Genomic DNA, 21,855 nt, shown 5'->3' with positions numbered 1-21,855 from the left:
TACTTTTTTTTTTTATAAATACTCTACAATCTATTTTTATGATAAGACATCTGTTTTTTTTAAACTTTATTTTACTTTAAGTTTGGACAAATTTGTAATATAAAGTTTTTAGAATTTGATATTTTGTTATGCCATCCATCATATTTTTAATTAGAAACATACATTTACCATTGATGAAATTAAGACCTATGAAACAAAACATCGTCAAAATTACACTGGGACAACGTCGGTAATAGCTTTCGATGATCAATTGGATAGGTCGTAAGATAAGGAATGTAAGATTGTAAAAATACTAGGACGTTAAAAGTTGTACTTGGAGGCACGCATGTAACTATTTATAAATTTTTCGTAATTATACAGTTTTACGTGAACTACATATGCGAAAATGATTGGACAATCACTGTGTAATTATACATATAAGGATTTGGGAAATTTTGGGGATTAAGAAACAATTATGGGGTAAAATTTATAAATACAACTTTTATAAAACAATCCAACGTGAGTAGGAAAGTAGTATTACTTACTCAACTAAAAGCAACAATGATTAAAAAGAATGACATTTATTATTGAGTACATAAATAAATAAATAAATTGTTTTAGAACCTATAAAAAAATAAAGTCAGTGAAGTAAAGTTGCTATTGGAAAATAAAAGTAAAAAACCAAAGGGGAAAAAGGAAGGAAACGGAAGCATTTTATTTATTTTTTTTCCTCGTAAAAACGCGTTTTTTGTTTTTCACGCGAGAGGAATTAATACAACTCAACAAAAAGCAATTAGTGCTAAACACCTAAAACAGTGGGTGGGGTGGGGGGGGGGGGGGGAGGGGGGAAGAAAAGGTCTTATTTTTGACAAAGATTTCCGGTTGCCTAAAAAGCAAACAAAAGAAAAAAAAAGAAAAGGATAAATTGGAAAAATGAAAAAGAAATCTCTCTCTCTCTCTCTCACAACTTTGATGGTGAATGATGCCACCACAGCATAAAGTTTCCATCACAGTCTTCTTCTTCTTCAACTAACTTCTCTCTCTCTCTTTAGAAAGTTAGGGTTTCAAATTCACTGTCTCATAGTTGTTGTTCTAGTCTCATTTCACCAAGCAATTTTATTTATGTATGGAGGAATATTTCACTTGCTGGATGCGATGCGGCTGATGGAAGGATTACGGAGTTTTCGGTTTTCTGGATTGAGTTTAGAGGTGAGTGTTGGAAGTTTTGTTGCATTGGAGCTTAAGATTTGAGGGAGAATTGCGTGCTTGGATCGGTTTGATGCATTTGCTTGTGATGCTAGTGATGGAATTTTGGAGAGAATGGTTGTTAGTTGTCTGGAATTCTGTGTAGTTGTAGCTTTACTGTACTGGTATTTAGCTTTTGAACGTGTGGTTATTTGTGAGATTTGTGAAGATCCTTTTCCATTTTGGTGGTATGCAGAATAATGGGAGGAGGTGTTGATTTGATTGCTTTTGGTTCGTTGATGTGCAATATATTTTTCAACAGTCCCCCTCCCCCCCCCCCCCCCCCTCCCTTGTTTTTGTTCTCTTTCATCTCTTTTATATTTGAGGTGAGTAAATTACTTCATTTGTGAATTTGTTGACTATTATTACTTCTGATTTAAAAAAAAATGTTTCCTTTACTCATTTTGCTTATACAGTACTTCGATTTTATTTTACTTATTTATCTTGGAAACTTCTTTACATACAGAAGTTTCTGTGGCTATGGTTGTAGTGATAAAGAAATGTGTCTGTAGTTTAGTTAAATTTGAGTTTACGGATAGTCAATTTGAAAGTAGAAACCGAAACTAGTTGTAATTGAAATATGGAAGCTTTTAATTTGATTCTTTTCTTACCTACCCAAAATGGATTTGTTGGCTATAAGAGAAGATTGCTGACGTTTCTCGACTGATTACGTATTGTTTCTTTCTCTATGCAGCACCAATGATTTGGTCTTTTTTTTCGGAGATATGATTCTTTAGTCGATGTATTGGTAGCTTGCGGCTGAAGAAAGAGAAGTGTTAAAGACACCACATTAGTAGCATTTGGAACCAGTGCCACATTTCGACAAGGAGAAAGGGTTAAGGTAGATGGAAACTGCTAAGCGTTGGTTTGCAAAATTTCGACCAAAAGAGAAACCTAAGGCGTCAACCAAGAAGAAGGAACCTACTCCGAATGGGAGAGACAGTTCAAAAACACCATTAAATGAGGAAACTCCTTCAAATGCTACTAAGCAGAAGGTAGCTGCTGCCAAGCAGTATATAGAAAAGCATTACAAGGAGCAGATGAGAAGCCTGCAAGAACGGAGGGAGCGGTATGGCATTTTGTTTCATTTGTTTTTCCAGCCTATATTAGATGTATCTTCCACTGTTAGTTTGATTATGCTCCATCTTGTGAGATTGACCCTCTATCGATATCCATTTGCTGGTTCCAATTGTTTAGTATTTTCCTAATCAAATGTTCTTTAGTTGGTTTCGTTGCATTAAAAGCAGTAATAGGAGATAGCTATATCGTGTTGCATTTAACTAGAACTTTCATGCATTTTATGCCAGGAAGCATGATCAGAATATTCCGCAGATTGCTCTTGTTTGCTAGTATATAAATATAATGTGTATTGCCGAAATCATTCTTTCTATTTTATTGTTGATTAAGTGTTTGGACATAATTTTTGACGAGCGATAAAGACTGTTTTTGATCAAAATAAGAAATCAACATGGCCATTTGATTTTGTTTTATATTTGTTTTCAAGATCGTCTCGTCATTCTTTCTGACATTCAACTAGATTGACGGTTGATGATTAGCAAACATGTGATTGTTTGTTGAGTTAGATCACTTTTTGATGAATCACGGTTCTAATTTCCATAAATTCACCATGGAAATAAAATTCTATTGATTCCATATCGACCCCAAATGTGTCAAAGTTCAAATTTATGGGATGGAGTATTAAGTGTTGTTGCTAATGTGAAAACACTGTTCTCCTTAGGAAATATAGTGTAACGGAAACCAAAAGTTGACCTTTCCGTTCTTGTGCACTTTGTGTAGATGAAACTAAATTGAAAATAATATTTTTGTGGCTAGTTGTCTCCTTGAGCAAACCGAAAACTGCTTAAACCTTTTAATATTCATTCTGGTCTAGCTAGATCAGTTGGATAAGAGGGATTGGTTTCATAGTGCATGTCTCCCCGGTTCGGCTAATATAGGTCAAAGAATTCTCAATATTTGGTAATGGAACACAAAGCTTGGAGTTCCTATAAAAGAAAAAAATAAAAAAAATGGAAACTTAGAAGATAGTATTTAAACAACAAAATGGCTATTATGTATCAAAGCTTGTTAGGTTGTCAATAGACATGGAATGAGTTGCTGCGGAAAATGAATGAAATTGGCATAGAAATTGTTCTAATGGAACAGTGGATTTGACAGTTTCCGGTGATCAGTGTTTTTTTTTCTTATGTGAAAAGATACCTAATTTTATGGTAAATCCTGACTTGGTGTATGCTAAGTGATTCTCACTATGACATGTTTCCTACTTGTTTGATTACAAGGATCGATTTAGAATGTCTGACTTGGAAAATTATTACTCCTCCAACTTGTTCAAGTTCCATGCCGTCTTTATATTTATCACGATCTGTCTCACTTCTGAAATTCAATCCTGATCTTGTTCGTGAATTTCATAACTGTATTGCTGCCATATATCTTTGATTGGAGAGTGAATTAGCCACCTCAAACAAAGTACAAGCATAAAGTATTTTCTCCTTCTGTCATTTTGATGTGTAGGATCATTTTAAGATAAGAAAATACTTTAGTAGCTGAGATTCTAACACGATATCCCTTTTCCTCCACTGACCAGCGTGGAAACGTTTTAAATATCTGATCGTTAGGCTATTTTTTGATCCGTAATAGACTAACTGGCAACATCCTGGTTCATATGAGAGATTTTTGGCGCACCCGCACCCGTTGGAATAGAATACAAATGGAAACTTAGATTGGGATAATTTCTCCAAACAGTTTTTCATCTTCCTGAACAATTTTCAGTCTTGAGGGAAAAAGAGAGGAAATTAGGTCAATGATTAACTTCAGTAGCAGGAATGAATACAGTTGTTTCGCACTGATTTACTCTCAAGACACACCTAAAGAAATAGAATCAATAATAAAATATATTCCAGATTTCGATTATGAAAAATATTAAGACTTCTGTACGTCCATTCTAATTTATGCTTCAAATTCAGTTATTCTAAAGATCTTTCTTGTCTTCTGTCACTTCCCCAGAAGTAAAAATGAAACATAGGCATAGAAGCTCCTCCTCATTTCCAAATATGTGTTGCAATTTTTCAATTTGTATTTTATAGAATAATGCTTGTTGAATTTCTGTGAGTTACTGGGCTTGGAAAGATGAAGTAATTCTTTTGTGTTATGTTGTAGGCGTAATATGCTAGAGAGGAAATTGGCTGATGCTGAGGTCTCTGAGGAAGAGCAAAACAACATTTTGAAGTACCTCGAGAAAAAGGAAACAGAATACATGCGCCTCCAGAGGCATAAAATGGGTGCTGATGATTTTGAGCCATTAACAATGATAGGAAAGGGTGCATTTGGCGAGGTTCATATAGTTGATTATGCTTTTCAATTTTATTTATTTTGTTTCTTTATAAGCATACACTCATACAGCTGAATTAACTTCAAATCTTCGCCAAAGCCCAGGTTAGAGTCTGTCGCGAGAAGTCAACCGGCCATGTGTATGCCATGAAAAAGCTAAAGAAGTCAGAGATGCTTCGTCGGGGCCAGGTTGAAATCAGCCTGCCCTGCTGCATAAATGAACAGTTGTTTGGAGTTGCTTCGTTGTGCTTACTCCTTTCTTCTTTTCCTGATTCTACTTTTCTAGGTTGAACATGTCAAAGCAGAAAGGAATCTACTTGCAGAAGTCGACAGCAATTGCATTGTAAAACTTTATTGTTCTTTCCAAGATGAAGAATATCTGTATCTTATAATGGAGTATCTCCCTGGTGGAGATATGATGACTCTGCTGATGCGCAAAGATACATTAACGGAAGATGAAGCCAGGTTTTATGTTGGGGAAACAGTTCTTGCAATTGAATCTATCCACAAACATAATTATATTCATAGGTTTGTATTTATTTTCTGTTAGTTTGATGGAATTGCTACAGCTGCCTGTAACATTTTAAATTTATGTCTGATATTACTTGCATTTGCTTATAATTTTGCAGAGATATCAAGCCTGATAACTTGCTTCTTGACCGAAATGGACACATGAAGTTGTCGGATTTTGGATTATGTAAACCACTGGATTGCAGTAGTATTCAAGAAAAAGATTTTTCAGTAGGAAATAACTACAGTGGATCTCTTCAAAGTGATGGGCGTCCTGCAGCACCAAAACGCACTCAGCAAGAGCAACTGCAACACTGGCAAAGGAACAGGAGGATGCTTGTAAGGGTCCTATCACTACATCATTTCATTCTCATCCTTAGTTCCCCATTGGCAATCTATTTAACACAAAGATTCAGGATCATCATGTGTTTAGAGTTGGTAAACCAATTGAACAAAGATGCAAAGCATTCAGATTCAATCATTTACCGATTGAATAGAGATACAAACAGTCAGATTCAGTCATTTACACTTGTCCTCTTCTTCCTTAATTATTCATTTTTAAATGTTGACATTGCAATGGAAATTTATTTATTGCGCTCTATTTGCTTTGGTTTTTTTATTGTTTTACAATGATTCAGATGTCCTATGTTTTTAAAGATTTACGAATAAAATAGTGGAACATGTATGTCTGGACCTGGCTCGAATAATTTATCATGGGGTATATACAGTAGGTGTATTATGAGATTTGTGCTCCCTAATGTCGTAATACTTGATTAGGAGATTCCATGTCCTTCTGTCTAACTCGGAAGGCTTTTTTTTAGTCACGCATCCAACACACATGCACACATCCAAGGTTCGACCACGAGACCTCCCATATGGAAGTCTTATGCCCGAACCATTAGGTTGTCTCCCCTGGTGCTGTCTTCCCCAGAAGGTTGTTAGTGGTTAAATCTGCACGCAATTATGTTTGAAGCTCCTCCATTTTAATGGTGTAGGCTTATTCAACTGTTGGTACGCCCGATTATATTGCTCCAGAAGTTCTGCTGAAGAAAGGATATGGAATGGAATGTGATTGGTAGGTGCCTGTCTATGCTGTTTCATCTCACATCAACATTTAATTATTTGTCTAACTGTGACTGGTGTGGTCCATGTTTTATACACTAGGTGGTCTCTCGGGGCTATCATGTATGAGATGCTTGTGGGATATCCACCATTCTATTCAGATGAGCCTATGTCTACATGCAGAAAGGTAATAATAGTAGTAAGTCTTGCATCTATTATTATCTGAGCACTTGCACTACTGGCTTTCTTGGTTACTCCTATATAGAGTTGAAATATCATATCCTAATTCCAACCGATATCATTATAAGATGAATCAGTTTATTGGTGTTAATAGTCTTACCTGGTGGTGCGTAAGTTGTGATTTAATGAGCATGAAGATAACTTGATCAATGTTCTAAAAATTACCCTCATGAAACCTGATAATAGCTTTTATTATTTCACCTTATTATAGGTAAGTTGAATACAAAAAAGAATGTTTTCACATGACAAATTTAAGTTTTTCTTTCTCTTTTATGTTTTCTTTCTTGGTGATTGTTTTTTTATCAGAATGGTGGAAATGATATTTGTTGTTTATTTGAGAGTAGGCACAAAAAGATGTATTCTGGCTTTCCTTGTGACTTGAATGCTTGTAAAATCTTGGTTCTCTATTTAATTCATGTCTTGATTTCTAGTTTCTCTTTTGTTTCTGGTGCAGATAGTAAATTGGAGAACTCATTTAAAATTTCCTGAGGAGGCAAAACTATCATCGGAAGCAAAAGATCTTATCTGTAAGCTCTTATGTAATGTAGAGAAAAGGCTTGGAACTAGAGGTGCTGATGAGATTAAGGTGCTTTTAGAATGTCCACTTTGATCGACTAAAATTGGTTAATAATACCAAGCAACCTTCCAAGTTACCTGGTTCATTGTCTTCCCAGGCTCACCCGTGGTTCAAAGGCATTGAATGGGATAAGTTGTATCAAATGAAAGCTGCATTTATTCCAGAAGTCAATGATGAACTGGATACTCAAAACTTTGAAAAGTTTGAAGAGGTTCTCTCCATCTTCAGTTAGGGCTTGTCTAGCAATTCCTCCTTTGCTACTCTGAGCCTCATGTTCTTGTGATGTTTTTGCAGTCTGACGCCCAAGTCGCATCAAGTACAAAATCAGGTCCCTGGAGGAAGGTTCGCATATGCTACCATTAACATTAATTGCATGCAATAGTTCTGGTTGTAGAAATCTTGAATTCTCATGGTACTCTTTGCATGGGAAATCCCTTTTTGTCACTAATAAATAATTTACATCAAACTCTCATCCTCATTGGTGAAGCAAACTTTTATCACCGCATATGGTCTTGATGCTGCCCATCGATCTGAGTAATTTTTCATTCATGATACAGATGCTCTCATCTAAGGATGTCAACTTTATGGGCTACACGTATAAGAACTTCGAAATTGTGAATGATCATGAAGTTCCAGGAATAGGTATGGTCTCTTGCTCGTACCATAGGCAAATTGACCACCCTTATAATTTTTTTGCATAATCATGTTTGCCTTTGTTATCATCATTGATTGTCATAAGCATAGTATTTGATTTTTTATTATTTCTATAATCAAATTCTCCATTTCCCCCTTTACTTGTATATTTAACAACTGTTAACTGGTTTCAAAATGGCTTTCTTTTCACTACCAGCTGAACTGAAGAAGAAGAGCACCAAACCTAAACGACCAACTGTCAAGTCCCTCTTCAGTAGGATTCTTCTCCCTCTCTCCGTCATACATATGTTTCTATACAATTCAAAAATATAAAATAACCATAAAACACAAGGGTATGCACTTTTTTTCTTACACTTGTATTTTACATGCAACAGATGAAGAGTCAAATTCAACATCCGCTCAACCCGCACAAGGAAGCTTTCTCAGTTTACTACCTTCCAAACTAGAAATCTCCAAACCGGGCGAATCATATGCTCACTGATCTGTTGATAGAATCCGACAATTGTAGTGAAAAAGGTTGGAAAAACAAGGTTAAAGTTCACCTGAAGTGAATAGGATTTGTTGGGCTGTTTTCATCTGGTTGCGCTTGAACTGTAAAGTATCCAAGATGAAGGCAGTTTTCCCAAGTATATGTACCTTGATTTTGAGGTTGTGTAAATTATATGTCGTGTTTGTACATATTTTCTTCTTCCTTTTCTTGTTCTTTTTCTGTTCTCATCGTTGATTTGTTTCTGTTCTCCTTGTCAAGTAGTAGACACTAATTTATTTTTCATGTAATTGTTGTCTGAGTATAGGGTTAATTTGAACAAAAGCAATTTTGAGAATGGAACATCTTGTGGTGTTGAATTCTTAGCTTGGAGATCACTGCCCCTCCTTCCTATAATTCCATGCCACCCCTTTGATGGTGTGCAATTTTCTCACTACCCTACTGAGTTTAGTGCACAATAGAAAAATATTCAGTATTTATTGTTTAACTTTTACTAAAATTGTGTGGAGATATCAGCCTAATAAAATGGAATATACACATAAGTATGGTAAAACAAAGGGTGTTAAATAATTGTCTAGGAGCAAAAATATTATTTATCTGACGCTACTTCTTATGTGTTGTAATTGTGTTTGGGGTAAATTAAATTGATGTTTCCTGAAATTAAATTTAATTATACAAACACGTTATATTTTTTTTTTATAAAATTTTGAGTATAACTTTTGAAATAGTAATTGTTATTTATATCGACTGCTCCAAAAAAGACAAAAATTTACAAAAACACTTTTGAGAATAAATTACATTGACACCCGGATGAGTTGTGTTTGTAATTTGCAAAGAATTTGTTCTCAATGGGCATTTTTGTGTAATTAGATCAGACTTTGAGATGCCAATATAATTTATTCTTGCATTTGTGTTAGAAACTACAAAAGATTGTATGTTTATTGTTGTACTATTTAATATATAATTGTGATTTGTGATACAATTTAGAGATAATTATTTAACAATAAAACAAAACATAATTATTGGTAAGTATTAATAATTTTTTGGAGATTAAAGAAATAACAAATAATAAAATTTACTAATTAGGCGGTGGGTGGGCCTCGGAACATAAGAAAACCTGCTCTCGTTGAGAGTCGAACTCCAGACCTCCCGCTTACTAAACGGGTGCTCTAACCAACTGAGCTACGAGAGCCATTGCTTGATTCTCAACTATTACTTACTTTGGAAACTTTCTTATCTGCTTTCGTCATCTCAATCGGCTGCTTAATCCAGAGCTCAAAAGATGCAGGTACCTGAAATCCCTTGAAAACTCTAATTTTTCTGAATTCGAAGTTAAATTGAAGTTTTTAACTTGCATCTGTTGATGGGATGCAGGCGAGTGACAGGTTTAATATCAATTCACAGCTCGAGCATTTACAGGCTAAATATGTGGGCACAGGCCACGCCGACTTGACTCGATTGTGCATACCCTTACGGCAATCCTGTTTATTTTCAACTTGTATTAGGTAATGTGTTACGTTTGTTGTTGATGATGTTCTCAAGTATCTGGCGAAAACAAAATTGATTTACAGTGAATGCCAATCGGGATAGCTACGCTTCTTATATTGGACATTACCCGATTCTGCCCTACTTCTCCGGCGGAAAACGAATCTATTGGGCGAGAGCGCTACAATTTTATGCAGGTACTCTTCTTTTAAGAGGATGTTTTTACCCTTTTCTTCTGATATCAGGATTTTTTTCAGTTTCTTTTGTTTTGCGTGCTTGTGTATTGTGTTGACTTCTGCTTGCAAAATTCTCTGTTTCTGCTGGTTTCAGTAATTTTAGGCAGTATATGTTGTGATCGTGCATTTTTGTTAATCTTTTCCCCTGATACAGGAGATAACTATAAATTTGTGGGGATGCAATTTATTCATTTGTTTTATTGTTTACTTCTTCATCTTGTACCATTGCATCACTCAGTGGGTCGCTAGTTTTTTATTGAATCGGAACGGTATAATTTTTGTTCTTTTTGTTGGGTCATATAACTAATAGGTTTTGATTATCTGAAGGTTTCATGGTAAGTGAAATTGTTTGGAAATGGTTTACCACTTTACCTGGGTATGGCGCAATTTCATATTTATTGCAAACATTTTGGTTGTTGATAGCTTCAAAAGTAATCAGTACATGTGAAGAGAAGTGAATGTGAAAGTGACAAGTAGACTATATTGGGTTTATGAATGATAAGGTATAAAAATAAGATTGTCGGTTATCCCAATTCGAGTAGGGATGGAGCTCCAGAAATTTAGAGGAGGAAGATAGAATTTTCTTTTGAAATTGTTCCCTGTTCTGTTTCCATTTTTAGATAGGTTAAATACAGTGGATATAAGACAACTGTCCTATTCTAGACACTTGTTGTAACTGATTATCTTAACATAAACCGCTGGGCTTAATATATTTAGCTGGGCCGAAATACTTAAAGTTCTTTTGGGCCATTGTTGTGAGTTCCTTGTGTTGTAACGTATATCGGCCTGACCCTATCAATGAATTTAATGAAATTTTACGTCAAGGGAAACAACTAATTCTGGTTCTAAAACAAACATGAGGTTTAGCTTTTCTATGAAAAGTTGATTTTACTGGAACCCTGTTGTCAATTTGATACCAGTGATGGTGCACAATCGGATAAATTGAGAATTTTTTGTACAATGATGCTGATGGTGCTCAGATTTGACCATTTGATCTGGTTGGATCCTTTTATTTTCAAGTCAGAAGTGAATAAAAATGGAGATATAACTGGTTTAATTCAGCTGGAGGTTGCTGCAATATTTATTCTTTAATGTGGTCAGTGCAGAGGCAAAGCATAATTTTCTTCATTTAATTTTCAGCCTCTACGGGATGAAATCTGGATCAAAATTTGCAGTTTGATTATTCCCATGTAAACATAACCAAATTGCATTATTAAGTTATAGGCATCTAGTCTTAAAAAAGGTGGTGGGTAATGACATCTCTGTGAGCTTGCATTGTGAAATGTGTTGTATTTTTTAATTTTGCACAACGTAATATTATATAGGGCAACTTCATTTCTGGAATTATTCTGGATAGAATGCTTGGAATTGTGCAAGTATATCCCTAATTTCTTGTCAAGATTCACGAAGCATGTTAAGCAGCATTTTTGCATCCCTTCTCCAATAGGTGGATATAGAGATGGTGGTAGAATTGCTTGAGACGACTCTTTTAGTAATCAAGAACCTTTATGAAATTCTATTCATACATAACTTATATGGGATTACTGGAACCTCGTCACTACTTTTTCTGTCTTCTTTGGGATTTTTGGAGCTCTTTGAGCTAAATTATTGCATTGAACTTGCATGATGTTTTACGTTCATGCTTTCTTGGTAATGAAGAAAATGCTATTGCCCTGTGGTCTTCCTCCTGAGAGAGAAGATGATTGAAGCAAATTGCTAGATTGTGGCTTGCGGAAGCAGAGACAAGACTAGCAGATGTTCCAAAACATAGTGATGCCTGCTATCATTATTGTTACTAATCTCAAGTTCAATATAGAATTTAATGTTCGGTTATAAAAATTTAGCAGCAGAGTCTATAAAGTAACTTCTTTGAAATGCGTAGAAGTTTTTCTCTCTTTCTTTGTCATTAGCTTGGTTTGTCGCGCACAAATGCATTGGTGTGACCGAAATGCTACTAGCTATCTTTCCTAGTTTGACATCAAGTTGTCAATCACCTTTGTGTCCTTGCATCAATTTGTCGTCTGGGCAGTCTCAAGGCATACCCAATGCATATGGTTGCAACCCTTAAAAAAGAAAGTGTGATCCAGGTTTATGGCCATAGTGTGTTTTCTTGTGAAGTCCGGTCCTATTGGTCCCGTTTCCTCCAAAGCATCTGTGCTATATACAACAATTTTCTTGAAGGTTTAAGTTTACTAGACAAGCTAACGACGGAAATATGGATTTCAGCTCTGTATACTCTTGACTGGCGAACCCCTGCAATGCATTATTACCTAAATATTCATTATTGCTCAACTATTCGTTGAAGAATTGTTCAAATGATCATTTTATTCACATTGCTTCTTGATATATTTTTTATGTTATACTGACATCACTGAAATTAATTGAATTATTCAAAGTTGGATCAAAGAATTTAAAAAACTAAGATTGAACAAATCAAAGTTTGTGATTTGTGCTAATCTTGAAACTTGATTGATCCTATGAAGACACTAAGTCAGATTTTGTGTGCGTTTCATAAATTCATAAGCACCCAACTTATTTTAATTTTATGTTTTATGTTACTAAAAAAAATGCATTTATGCAGCACAGAGACGGCAACAGGACGGGTATGAAGCCATTTGGGTGGATTCGGGACCAGTCCCGCCGACTCCAGTCATCGTCAAGTTACCTGATTTTTGGGATGCAAAAAACCTCTACTCATTGTGAAGCCTAGTTCCAAGAGTTGTTTAAAATTGTATCCCTTGTAAATTGTGTTTAAAGCAACTTTATATTTTTGCAACCCGGAAAGGAAAAAGGTGATAGTTGTGAGACAAGAAATTATTGTAAAAATCTAATAAAAGGAAAACATGTAACAAAATTAGATGGACAACTAACCAACTTGTAGGAAGTGACAACGTTTGGGTCACCTACTATTTGTTTTATGTTTCTTGTCAAGTGAAAGCAACATCTCACACTCTTTGCATCTGCTTCTTTCTTTTATTCATACTATTCATTGTTATATTTATTTAATTAAATAAATGATTGGTCAACATTTATAAAACAAAATTACACTTTAATTGAGTTTTCATAGGAAATTATTAACTAAAAAAATTATTTTAATTAAGGATATTTTAGACAAGTCATATTTAATAGATAGCAGAGATATAGATGTAGCTATTGGTAATATATACGACGTGGCGAGACCTTAAACTGTAAGTACGAATTAATGTTTACTTTTTCAAGAATTAATAATTTTAACAGTATATAGTTAAAATTCGAGTCCTACATTAAACTTTTGTCTTTTTAATACTTTTTGAGTGTATTAAGTAATGTCTGAAGATGTGCTAATGGCCAAATGTTGGGACCTGACAAGTCAGTGTTCACTTTCTTTTTTGCTTTTTTTTTAATTCCCCCCAATTATTATTTTAATTTATTTAAAGTGGAAATATGGTGTTGTCAACATCTTCCTCACTGGAAATTTTTTTTTATATATATATGTATACATATACTGTAATTTGTTGCATTGTTGACTGAAAAAAAATATGAAAGGTTTGTCTTTTAGTTCTGTTTTATTTTCTTAATCGACTTTGAGTGTTATATATATATATATATATATATATATTATCTTTTATGATACGTAGTTTTAAAATACCTTTATATTTCTTTATAAATAATTCTTTATATTTTAAAATATATCTTAAATAAAAATAAAATATAAAAACTTATAAATTATTAAAAAACAAAAAAGAAAAACAACTTAAGTATTATCAACACAACAACAAAAAAATTGGTGTTGCATTGGTAAAATAATGTGGAGTCACTTTTGTTAAAAAAAAAAAAAGTAATTACAATTAACATTTAAAATTATCTAATTTAAATTGTTGATTTAGAAAAGAGTTGGCAACAATTAGTTTATTGCACGGCCGGCGGGGTAAGAACAAAAGAGTAGAATATTGTCCTTAAAATATATCGTATACGAAATTAATGTATTTGAGTATAGTATAGAACATAAGGATTTATCTCAAATTAATTATTTGTCGTATAAGTTGTTTGAACAATTGTACATTATATATATATATTTATCAAATTTCTTATGATTAAATTTATAAATGTATACATTTATTAAGAAAATAAATAAATAAATGTCAAAATTTTGTATCATAACCACAAATTCAAGAAAAAAAAAATCATAAATATCTTTGTTATTTGTCATCGTATTGAATTTTCTTGCACTGTCAACTACATCTTCTCTGTGTATCCAATCAATGTAACCAGAACATAGACTATATTTTCGCAAAATTGTAATAAGTTTTTTTCTTCCCACCACATGTGTATTTATCTCATTTTATATACGAGTTTTATTGTAATTTGTTCGTTTACTTTTTGTCGTATTAGCGTATTTATCGAACTAATATACTGTTCAGTTTATTAAGATTCAAATGTAATTGTATAAACACTGCTTTTATGAACAATAAAATAAATGACATATTTCTTAAGAAAATATTATGTGTTTGGTTCTTTTTATTGACATGACAATTGTGTTGATTGCAATGTGTAAAATTTATTTGTTAGCATGACTTATTATTTTAGCCATTTACTGTCATTGAAACCTGTCCTGCCCTTTTATGGGCTGAAGAGAGTCAAAATTACTCTAACAAGAAAAATTGAAAAAAACATTTGAATGAAACTAATAATAAATTATTATACCATCAAATTAAATAATATTATTTTTAGCATAAAGTTACTACTTTATGGAATAATAAATATGATTTTCATGTATTTGAATAAAGTTTGGTTACAATGAAGTGTTAATTATTTGTCTAATAAAGAAGATAAGTTTTAATTAAAAAATAATGGAATTTGTTGGTAAAAACAGTAAAAATATTAATTTCTTTTAATAATTAAAAGAAAAATATTAAGTAAGCATGGTTGCTAGAATGTCTGAATCAACACATAATATTTGCTAAAATTGAGCCCACACACCCAAAAATTAATTTTATCCAAAAGAAGACCAAAAAAAAAAAAAAGGAAAAAAAAGAAAGAAATAAGTTATTAGTATTTGTAAAAGACACCCCAAAATTATAGCATATCATCAAATGCACCCCAGGCCCAATTCATTTTGCTCTTCTTGACCTTCTCTCTGATTCGCTCATTTCGTCAACAGATCCCGCTAACAATCTTTACCCAAAATTTTCCGAGCTCATCTTCTCTCCCGTTCTTTCTCTCTCTCTCTCCTAATTCTTGCCCTCCATTCCCATTTCCTCTTTTAATAGTATAATATACAGTAAAAATCACGTAAAACGTGTATTATATCAAAAATATATTTTGTCTCGAAAGTAGAATATTTTCCCCATCGATTTTTGCCGCAGCATGCAAAACAGAGTCTGGGTTTTCCGTTTCCAGCCTCTCCGTAGTCCCGGAAGTTTAGTTTCTTTATCTGAATATATAGATCTCTTTTTCTTGGGTTCTTTTTGATTCTTTTATGTAATTTCTTTTCTTTTTTTTGCCTAACTAATTCCAAATAAAAATCCCAATTTGTTTATTTTCCCAATTAGTGTATATATATTTTTTTATTTTAGGTTACATTTTTGGTCTGCCACTCGGATGAATTTTGTTGGGTTTTCTGTATCATTTATTTTAACGGGATTGAAATCGATCTGAAGGGTGTACCAGGAAGCTGGGAATTTTGGATTGTTGATTATAGGAGTGTGAGATGTTTTTATACGTTTAAAGGTGTATTGCAGTAACAACAAAGATTGAATTTTGTGGTTTTCCATTAATTTTTGGGAAATCCATTATGGATCATGTTGTTGGAAACAAGTTCAAGCTGGGGAGGAAGATTGGTGGCGGATCTTTTGGGGAGCTTTATTTGGGTAATATTATTGTTATATTTATCTCTATTAAATATTTTGGGAGTTTTTCTTAAGGTACTTCGTTTAACAAAATTTACACATTGTGTCTTTCTCTCTGAATATTTCATTCAGCTGTAAATATACAAAGTGGAGAAGAAGTTGCTGTGAAGCTGGTGAGTTGTTTTTATACGGAAAAGAGAAAATTTTCCCCACCCCCCTAAACAAAGACCAGAAGAAAAGAAAGGGGTGGTTATTGTGTGGTATATTTGATGTCTCCATGAAAAGTTGTGTACAGCCTGTAGATGTTTAATTACTGAAATGGGATTTTTATCCTGTATTGTTATCTTCGAGTTATGATGCTAGCAGAGTAGGCCTTCACCTTACCAAGCTTTTCTTATGTTGACTTTTATAGATTTAATCGTATCTTAATATCTTGAAGCTACAAATTCCGTCTTTCAGGAACCTGTTAAGACCAAGCACCCTCAGCTTTATTATGAGTCAAAGTTGTACATGCTTCTTCAGGGAGGAAGTGAGTATCTTTGTAGTTAGTATTTCATTGTGTACCAAATCCAAAGGGAGCTCATTAATACTCTTGTTTCTTTATGAAGCTGGGATTCCCCACCTAAAATGGTTTGGAGTTGAAGGTGAGTACAATGCCATGGTTATTGATCTCCTTGGACCGAGCTTGGAAGATTTGTTCAATTACTGCAATAGGAAGTTCACATTGAAAACAGTTCTAATGCTAGCTGATCAATTAGTGAGTATGACGCATTGTAAAGGATTTTCTATATGGTTGTGTTGCTGTTGTACTTACTGCTATTGCTATATACCACATGTAGATTAATAGAGTAGAATACATGCACTCTAGAGGTTTTCTTCACCGTGATATAAAGCCTGATAACTTCTTAATGGGTTTGGGGCGCAAAGCAAATCAGGTATGTTTCCCTGTCCTTTTTTTTTTTTTTTTCAAAGGATTCCTGTCTTTTCTGGGTGAGAGCTTTTGTTTTTAGTTCTGGTTAGTAACTTTTTTATTTATTCAAGACTTTCCTATGTATGTTTCTTTTTCATATGCTTTGGACACTAAATTATCTGCAGTGTGATTGGAGAGAGTATAGTATGAGCAAATTCATAACCAATGATAAGGCAATGCCTTGAAAGTTGGATGTACAATTTGGATGTGGGTTTGAGGGTGATATTTCACACAGTGATGTGAGGTTTTGAGTTATTTGGTATATAGCTGGGGTTAATTGATTGAGGCTGCATCTGCAAAGAAGGAAGATTGCGTGATTGTCGGACTTTGGTGCATTGGGAGAATTAAGTCTTAGGATGGTTTTCAGGGCTGTTGTTTTGGCTCGAAATTTAGTGGTTCGTGGTCTTACATTTCTTTATCCTGCAAAGTCTTATGCATTATTTGCATAGTTGAGAATGAAGTACTTCTGGAAATGGATAAATTATTTGATGACATCCAATTACCCTACCACGGGTTGCTGGTGCTAATTGGAGATCTAAAGAAGCTGTTAAGTATGTTTAAAGTTACTATTTGGTGAATGGGAAGGGGGCACAAATAGAGATTCAGGGCCCATATTATTGCATAGTATAAGTGCACGTAATCCTTGCTGTTTAATAGAAACATCTGAATGTGGAAACAATGATAAAGTTGGTGTTTTCTGGTGCCATTTATAATCTTGATTAACTGTAGAATTTTGCTTGGTTTGTCTGGTGTAGTTTAACTTTATATGGACGCTTATGGTGATGCTTTTTGATACTGGCTCTTCTTCCATTGTGGAAATTAGAGGACCATATGTATTCTTTTTAGAAGATACATCATGTGATCCCCTAGCTTGCAGCACAAGATGTACTGGAAATTTATAAAGACATCATTGAGCACATGAGTGTAGTTTTTTTTTTAAATTTATCTTCCAATTAAATAGGTTTCTCCGCTCTTGTGGTTATTGCTTAAGGAAGCGCAAATAATTAAGTCTTAGTTGGACTTCTTTAAGGATATTGTTATATTGTTTTTCTTTTGTTTTTATATGATTTATAGTACATGACACTCTATTTTGCTAACGAAGTGGCTAGTGTGTCATAAGGTTTTTTATCATCTAGTATTTAAAACAAAAAATGAAGGGGAAGTGGGGACTTTAATTTGCTAACACAATAACTGGTGTGCCATAAAGGTCTCTGTTTTCCATTGTGTTCTAGTATTAAAATCTTTGAACTGAAAGGTGATTGGAGTCCCATTTTAGGTTCTTTTGAAATTTGCCATAGATATGTTGTATATTGTTGATTGAACTGAATGAAATTTCTTGCATTGCATTTTGGTCTGGTTTGGCCCTTCTCTGGACCTATATAGCACGGAGTCTTACAATTAGGGTCCGTAGTTGTGTTTTGGTACTTTTTTACCCATACACAGGGTGTGGCATGTGGAATTTCTTCAAGCTAAATTGACTAACTTAGGACAAACCTGACACTTTGATTCGTATGTGCTTTTGAAACCTTCATCTGTTCCCAGGACAGCCCTGATCATAGGTAAATGAATCTCCACTTGAAATGAATGTAAATGTTGTCATTAGGATTTTCGTTTTTACTCCTTTTCCCAGGTAGATCTAGAAGGTTAACCATGGCCCCTTTGTTAATTTTATTTAGAGAAGTTCTGCTCTCAATAAAAAAATACTGTTCCCTTGTCACCTTATGATATGAAAAATTGCTTAAAATTTTTGAAACATAATTCCAGTTAATCTGCAACACTTGAAAATGTCTTGTGGAAATTCCGTAGAAGTTCTGGCATATGGCTTATTTTGTTTTAAAAAAATTTCACACGCCTGGTATGTGCTGTAAACCAAGTTTTCTTTTCGTTGTATCAGGTCTACATCATTGACTATGGACTCGCAAAGAAGTACAGAGATCTTCAAACTCATAAGCATATACCATACAGGTGTTAGTTTTTTTCCTTTATTGCCCTGGACAGGTTAAAACAGTAGTTCTTTTGGTGCATGTGGTGCCTATTCATAACAAGTGAAGATTGGGATTTAGTGGTTTTGTCTATGTTGAATTTGATACTTGAACTCTTCTGTATCTCAGTAAGTTCTCCTATATGATAATACTATTTCTCGCTGCATGCAGTGTAGTTGAAATGATAATCTTCAGATTACCAATATGATAAAATACTGTCATTGAGGCATTGTTTGTAGGAAGGAGAATTTTTTCTGTTTTCTTCACATGAGCATTAGTCCTGAAATGACATGTAAAGTAGTTTTCAGCTTCTGACTTCTATAGTTTTGTCTTGTGTACTTTCTCACTTTTCTTGTTCTACAGGGAAAATAAAAATCTCACAGGTACAGCTCGTTATGCTAGTGTAAATACCCATCTTGGAGTTGGTAAGTGGACATTATTATCTCCATTAGTAGCTTTAAATAACTCTTCTGTTCTATGATTCTTCTTTTACTAAGAAGAAATTGGGAGGAATTTCCAGGACTTATTCTTTTCCTGATTCGACTATATTTCTGATTTCTTGTTTCAGAACAAAGCAGGAGGGATGATTTAGAATCTCTTGGCTATGTCCTTATGTACTTTCTCAGGGGAAGGTTGAGTACTAGGGTTTTACTTTTAAGATTTTCTGCCCTTCTTTCTAGTTCCTCATACATGGTCTGCTAATTGTTTGTTTCGCTTTTTTCCTTGGATCTGTTCCAGTCTTCCCTGGCAAGGACTGAAAGCTGGCACAAAGAAGCAGAAATATGACAAAATCAGTGAGAAGAAGATGCTTACACCAATAGAGGTAATACAGCTTTGCTGAACCTGGTCTAAAATATATGACATTATTGATAATAGTGTTCAAGACATTGAGTATTCTTTTCTTTTGACAGGTGCTTTGTAAATCTTATCCATCTGAATTTATCTCATATTTTCATTATTGCCGATCGTTGCGTTTCGATGATAAGCCTGATTATTCATATTTGAAGAGGCTTTTCCGTGACCTATTTATTCGAGAAGGTAACTATATTTAGAGATATTTAAAGTTGTTTATATCTTAGTTTCTTTTTGCCTCCTTTCACGTCGTTATATTGGAAAATTTGTTTCTGATCTGTCTTAACATTTGTCCATTGTTATCTCTACTGATGGAACAGGTTATCAGTTTGATTATGTGTTCGACTGGACTGTATTGAAGTATCCACAAATTGGTTCCAGTTCTAGAACACGAGTTAGTATTTACTTAATTTTTTGTGGATTAATTTATATTGGTACTATCTATGATCCTTAATCTATTGTTTCTGTGTGAAAAGGCAGCGGGGAAAATACCTTTAAACCCAGTACCATCTGCTGAAAGACTAGAAAAGACTCCAGGTTTGCTATGAATATCTGATGCTTCTTTTTTCCTTATCTTTAAGTTGGATTATAACTTGCCGTTGGTAACCAAGAATTGGATGACGCTGTACTTGGATATCTTCCCATGAATAGCGAAAATCAAGATGTTCATCAATCAACACTGCAAGAACATGCACGAAAGAATCTAGATCTTTCTAATAATCTTTTGTATTAGAATTTGGAGTGGTTTGTATCAGGGTTACTTTTTCCTTGCAGTAATAGCTACAGTGCATGAACAACACAAAACAGATTAAGCTAAATATTTGAGCATGAAATTTTTTTAATTAGAATTGGACCTGTTGGGAATGCAGGTCACTTGTCTCTGTTCTCTGAGATTATTATCATTTGAACTCTACATTGTGTTGCTTGTTGTTCCCAAGCAAGGCATCACTCATCAGAAAACCAGAGTGATAAATGTCGACTGCACTTGTACATGGTTGAATAAAGTGATCTTATCTCTTGAAGTTACCATAGGGTGACACCTGGTTCTAAGAGCTTGAATTTTGATATTTGCAATGTTGAAAAAAGACAAAAGACATCCATTTTAAACTTGAAGAACATGTAGCTGGCTACATGAGCAGGAAACATGATTGTTTTTGGTTTCAAAGTAATCAATCTCAACGACTGATGAGTTCTTCTCCATATTGTTCATTTAGTGAAGCAAGAAGTTCGAGATAGATTTTCTGGTGCAGTGGAGGCCTTTGCCAGAAGGAACAGTTCTGGTCCTGGCTTGCATGGAGATCACTTGAGACACAAATCTTCGGAAGATGTGCCGTCATCTAAAGATGTGGTGCGCGATACTTGACAAGTTTCTTGAATTGATGATAATTACAGTAAAACTGCTTAAGGGTTGGGCGTATCATAGAAAAATCCCCAGGGTTGAAAAGTTACAAGGCACCTTCTACAATCATGTTTTACGTTAAATTTTTCTCGGAGAAAGGATAGCCGAGGTGGAATATGAAATGTAAAACATGACTGCAGGTGGTGATAGTGTAACCTTTGAAAATTAGGGATTTGTTAATAATATGCCCAAATCTCCATGGATAGCTGTGATTTATCCCTTTTAAGTTATTTCTTTTGGGGGTCTAGTATTTCTTTATGTGTGTGTATATTTAACCTTGCTGAAAACTTAAGTAAACAAATGTTCTTGCTTCTTGGTTCTCCAGCAAGCTGATTCTGAAAGGGGCCATGTTTCTCGGACTGGTAGCTCTTCAAAAAGGGCTGTGCTGTCGAGCAGCAGGCCGAGCTCATCAGGGGAGCCCAGTGAAAACCGCCATAGTAAGCTGGGTTCAGGCAGTGGTCGTCTGTCAAGCACTCAAAGATTGCAGCCTGGATTTGAGTCCAAATCATCTTCCTTCACTCGTGCTGCTGGTGCAAGAGGTGTCCGAGATGAAACTCTTCGAAGCTTTGAGCTGCTAACAATCGGCACAGGGAGAAGGAAATGATGAAATTTCTCGCAGATCTATACAGTTTTATGGGGAGACGGAAAATTGTAATGGTCATCATGGCTTGGGATCCCAGCTTGCAGATATAATTGCATCACTGGACAGTTTATAACAGCAAAACCTCTGAATTCAGCAGTATCTTGAAACTAGTTATCTTAATATTCATACCTCGTTTATTCTTTCTTGCTTTAATATGTTGTGTTGTAAACTCATGAAAGATGAATATATTGATAAGGAGAACTGTTCATATGTGTGTGATTGTATCCGAATTCTCCTGCAGCATTTTCTTTACCATGGTAAATGTGGTTGGTCTGAGGTTGTCCAATTCTGACTAGAAAGCCGATAAGCAGTTATATACCTGCAAAATGCAAATGAGAATGAGGGGTATTCGTAATTAATC

The 21,855-nt window shown here is 34.3% G+C and overlaps 3 protein-coding genes and 1 non-coding gene across 7 annotated transcripts; 3 read left to right on the top strand and 1 right to left on the bottom strand.

The window, feature by feature from the left end:
• The first annotated feature begins 868 nt into the window (after nt 1-868).
• On the top strand, nt 869-8,290 carry LOC105171772 (uncharacterized). Its single transcript, XM_011092996.3, has 14 exons — nt 869-1,188; nt 1,919-2,293; nt 4,399-4,573; nt 4,675-4,758; nt 4,856-5,097; nt 5,199-5,418; nt 6,075-6,154; nt 6,244-6,328; nt 6,836-6,967; nt 7,056-7,169; nt 7,253-7,300; nt 7,516-7,600; nt 7,809-7,865; nt 7,987-8,290. Exons 2-14 carry the CDS (start codon nt 2,070-2,072, stop codon nt 8,091-8,093), a joined length of 1,653 nt encoding a protein of 550 aa, XP_011091298.1. The 5' UTR covers nt 869-1,188; nt 1,919-2,069; the 3' UTR covers nt 8,094-8,290.
• Nucleotides 8,291-9,217: 927 nt separating this feature from the next.
• TRNAT-AGU (transfer RNA threonine (anticodon AGU)) lies at nt 9,218-9,291 on the bottom strand. Its single transcript has one exon. It is a non-coding gene; the product is annotated as a tRNA-Thr (tRNA).
• On the top strand, nt 9,254-12,781 carry LOC105171771 (uncharacterized). 3 transcript variants are annotated; one of them, XM_011092994.3, is made up of 4 exons: nt 9,254-9,387; nt 9,474-9,604; nt 9,690-9,781; nt 12,402-12,781. In XM_011092994.3, exons 1-4 carry the CDS (start codon nt 9,382-9,384, stop codon nt 12,521-12,523), a joined length of 351 nt encoding a protein of 116 aa, XP_011091296.1. In that variant the 5' UTR covers nt 9,254-9,381; the 3' UTR covers nt 12,524-12,781. The 3 variants fall into 3 exon arrangements, 1 of the variants encoding a protein (XP_011091296.1); XR_002287875.2 differs by lacking the exon at nt 9,254-9,387 and having other exon boundaries at nt 9,396-9,781; nt 12,407-12,781; XR_016067742.1 differs by lacking the exons at nt 9,254-9,387; nt 12,402-12,781 and adding an exon at nt 11,480-11,812 and having other exon boundaries at nt 9,396-9,781.
• Nucleotides 12,782-14,938: 2,157 nt separating this feature from the next.
• LOC105171770 (casein kinase 1-like protein 10) lies at nt 14,939-21,718 on the top strand. Of its 2 annotated transcripts, XM_011092992.3 has the most exons (14): nt 14,940-15,669; nt 15,781-15,821; nt 16,108-16,177; nt 16,257-16,405; nt 16,488-16,583; nt 18,513-18,583; nt 18,964-19,025; nt 19,169-19,232; nt 19,339-19,423; nt 19,512-19,638; nt 19,773-19,846; nt 19,929-19,989; nt 20,667-20,800; nt 21,177-21,718. In XM_011092992.3, the coding sequence occupies exons 1-14, from the start codon at nt 15,594-15,596 to the stop codon at nt 21,453-21,455; spliced, it is 1,389 nt and encodes a 462-aa protein (XP_011091294.1). In that variant the 5' UTR covers nt 14,940-15,593; the 3' UTR covers nt 21,456-21,718. The 2 variants fall into 2 exon arrangements, with proteins under 2 accessions (XP_011091295.1, XP_011091294.1); XM_011092993.3 differs by lacking the exon at nt 16,488-16,583 and having other exon boundaries at nt 14,939-15,669.
• The last annotated feature ends 137 nt before the right edge of the window (nt 21,719-21,855 follow it).

This window comes from Sesamum indicum, linkage group LG10 (assembly GCF_026168435.1).
Source record: "Sesamum indicum cultivar Baizhima isolate 11 linkage group LG10, ASM2616843v1, whole genome shotgun sequence".
Taxonomy (NCBI): Eukaryota; Viridiplantae; Streptophyta; class Magnoliopsida; order Lamiales; family Pedaliaceae; genus Sesamum; species Sesamum indicum.
This window is presented reverse-complemented; position numbering and strand designations above follow the sequence as displayed.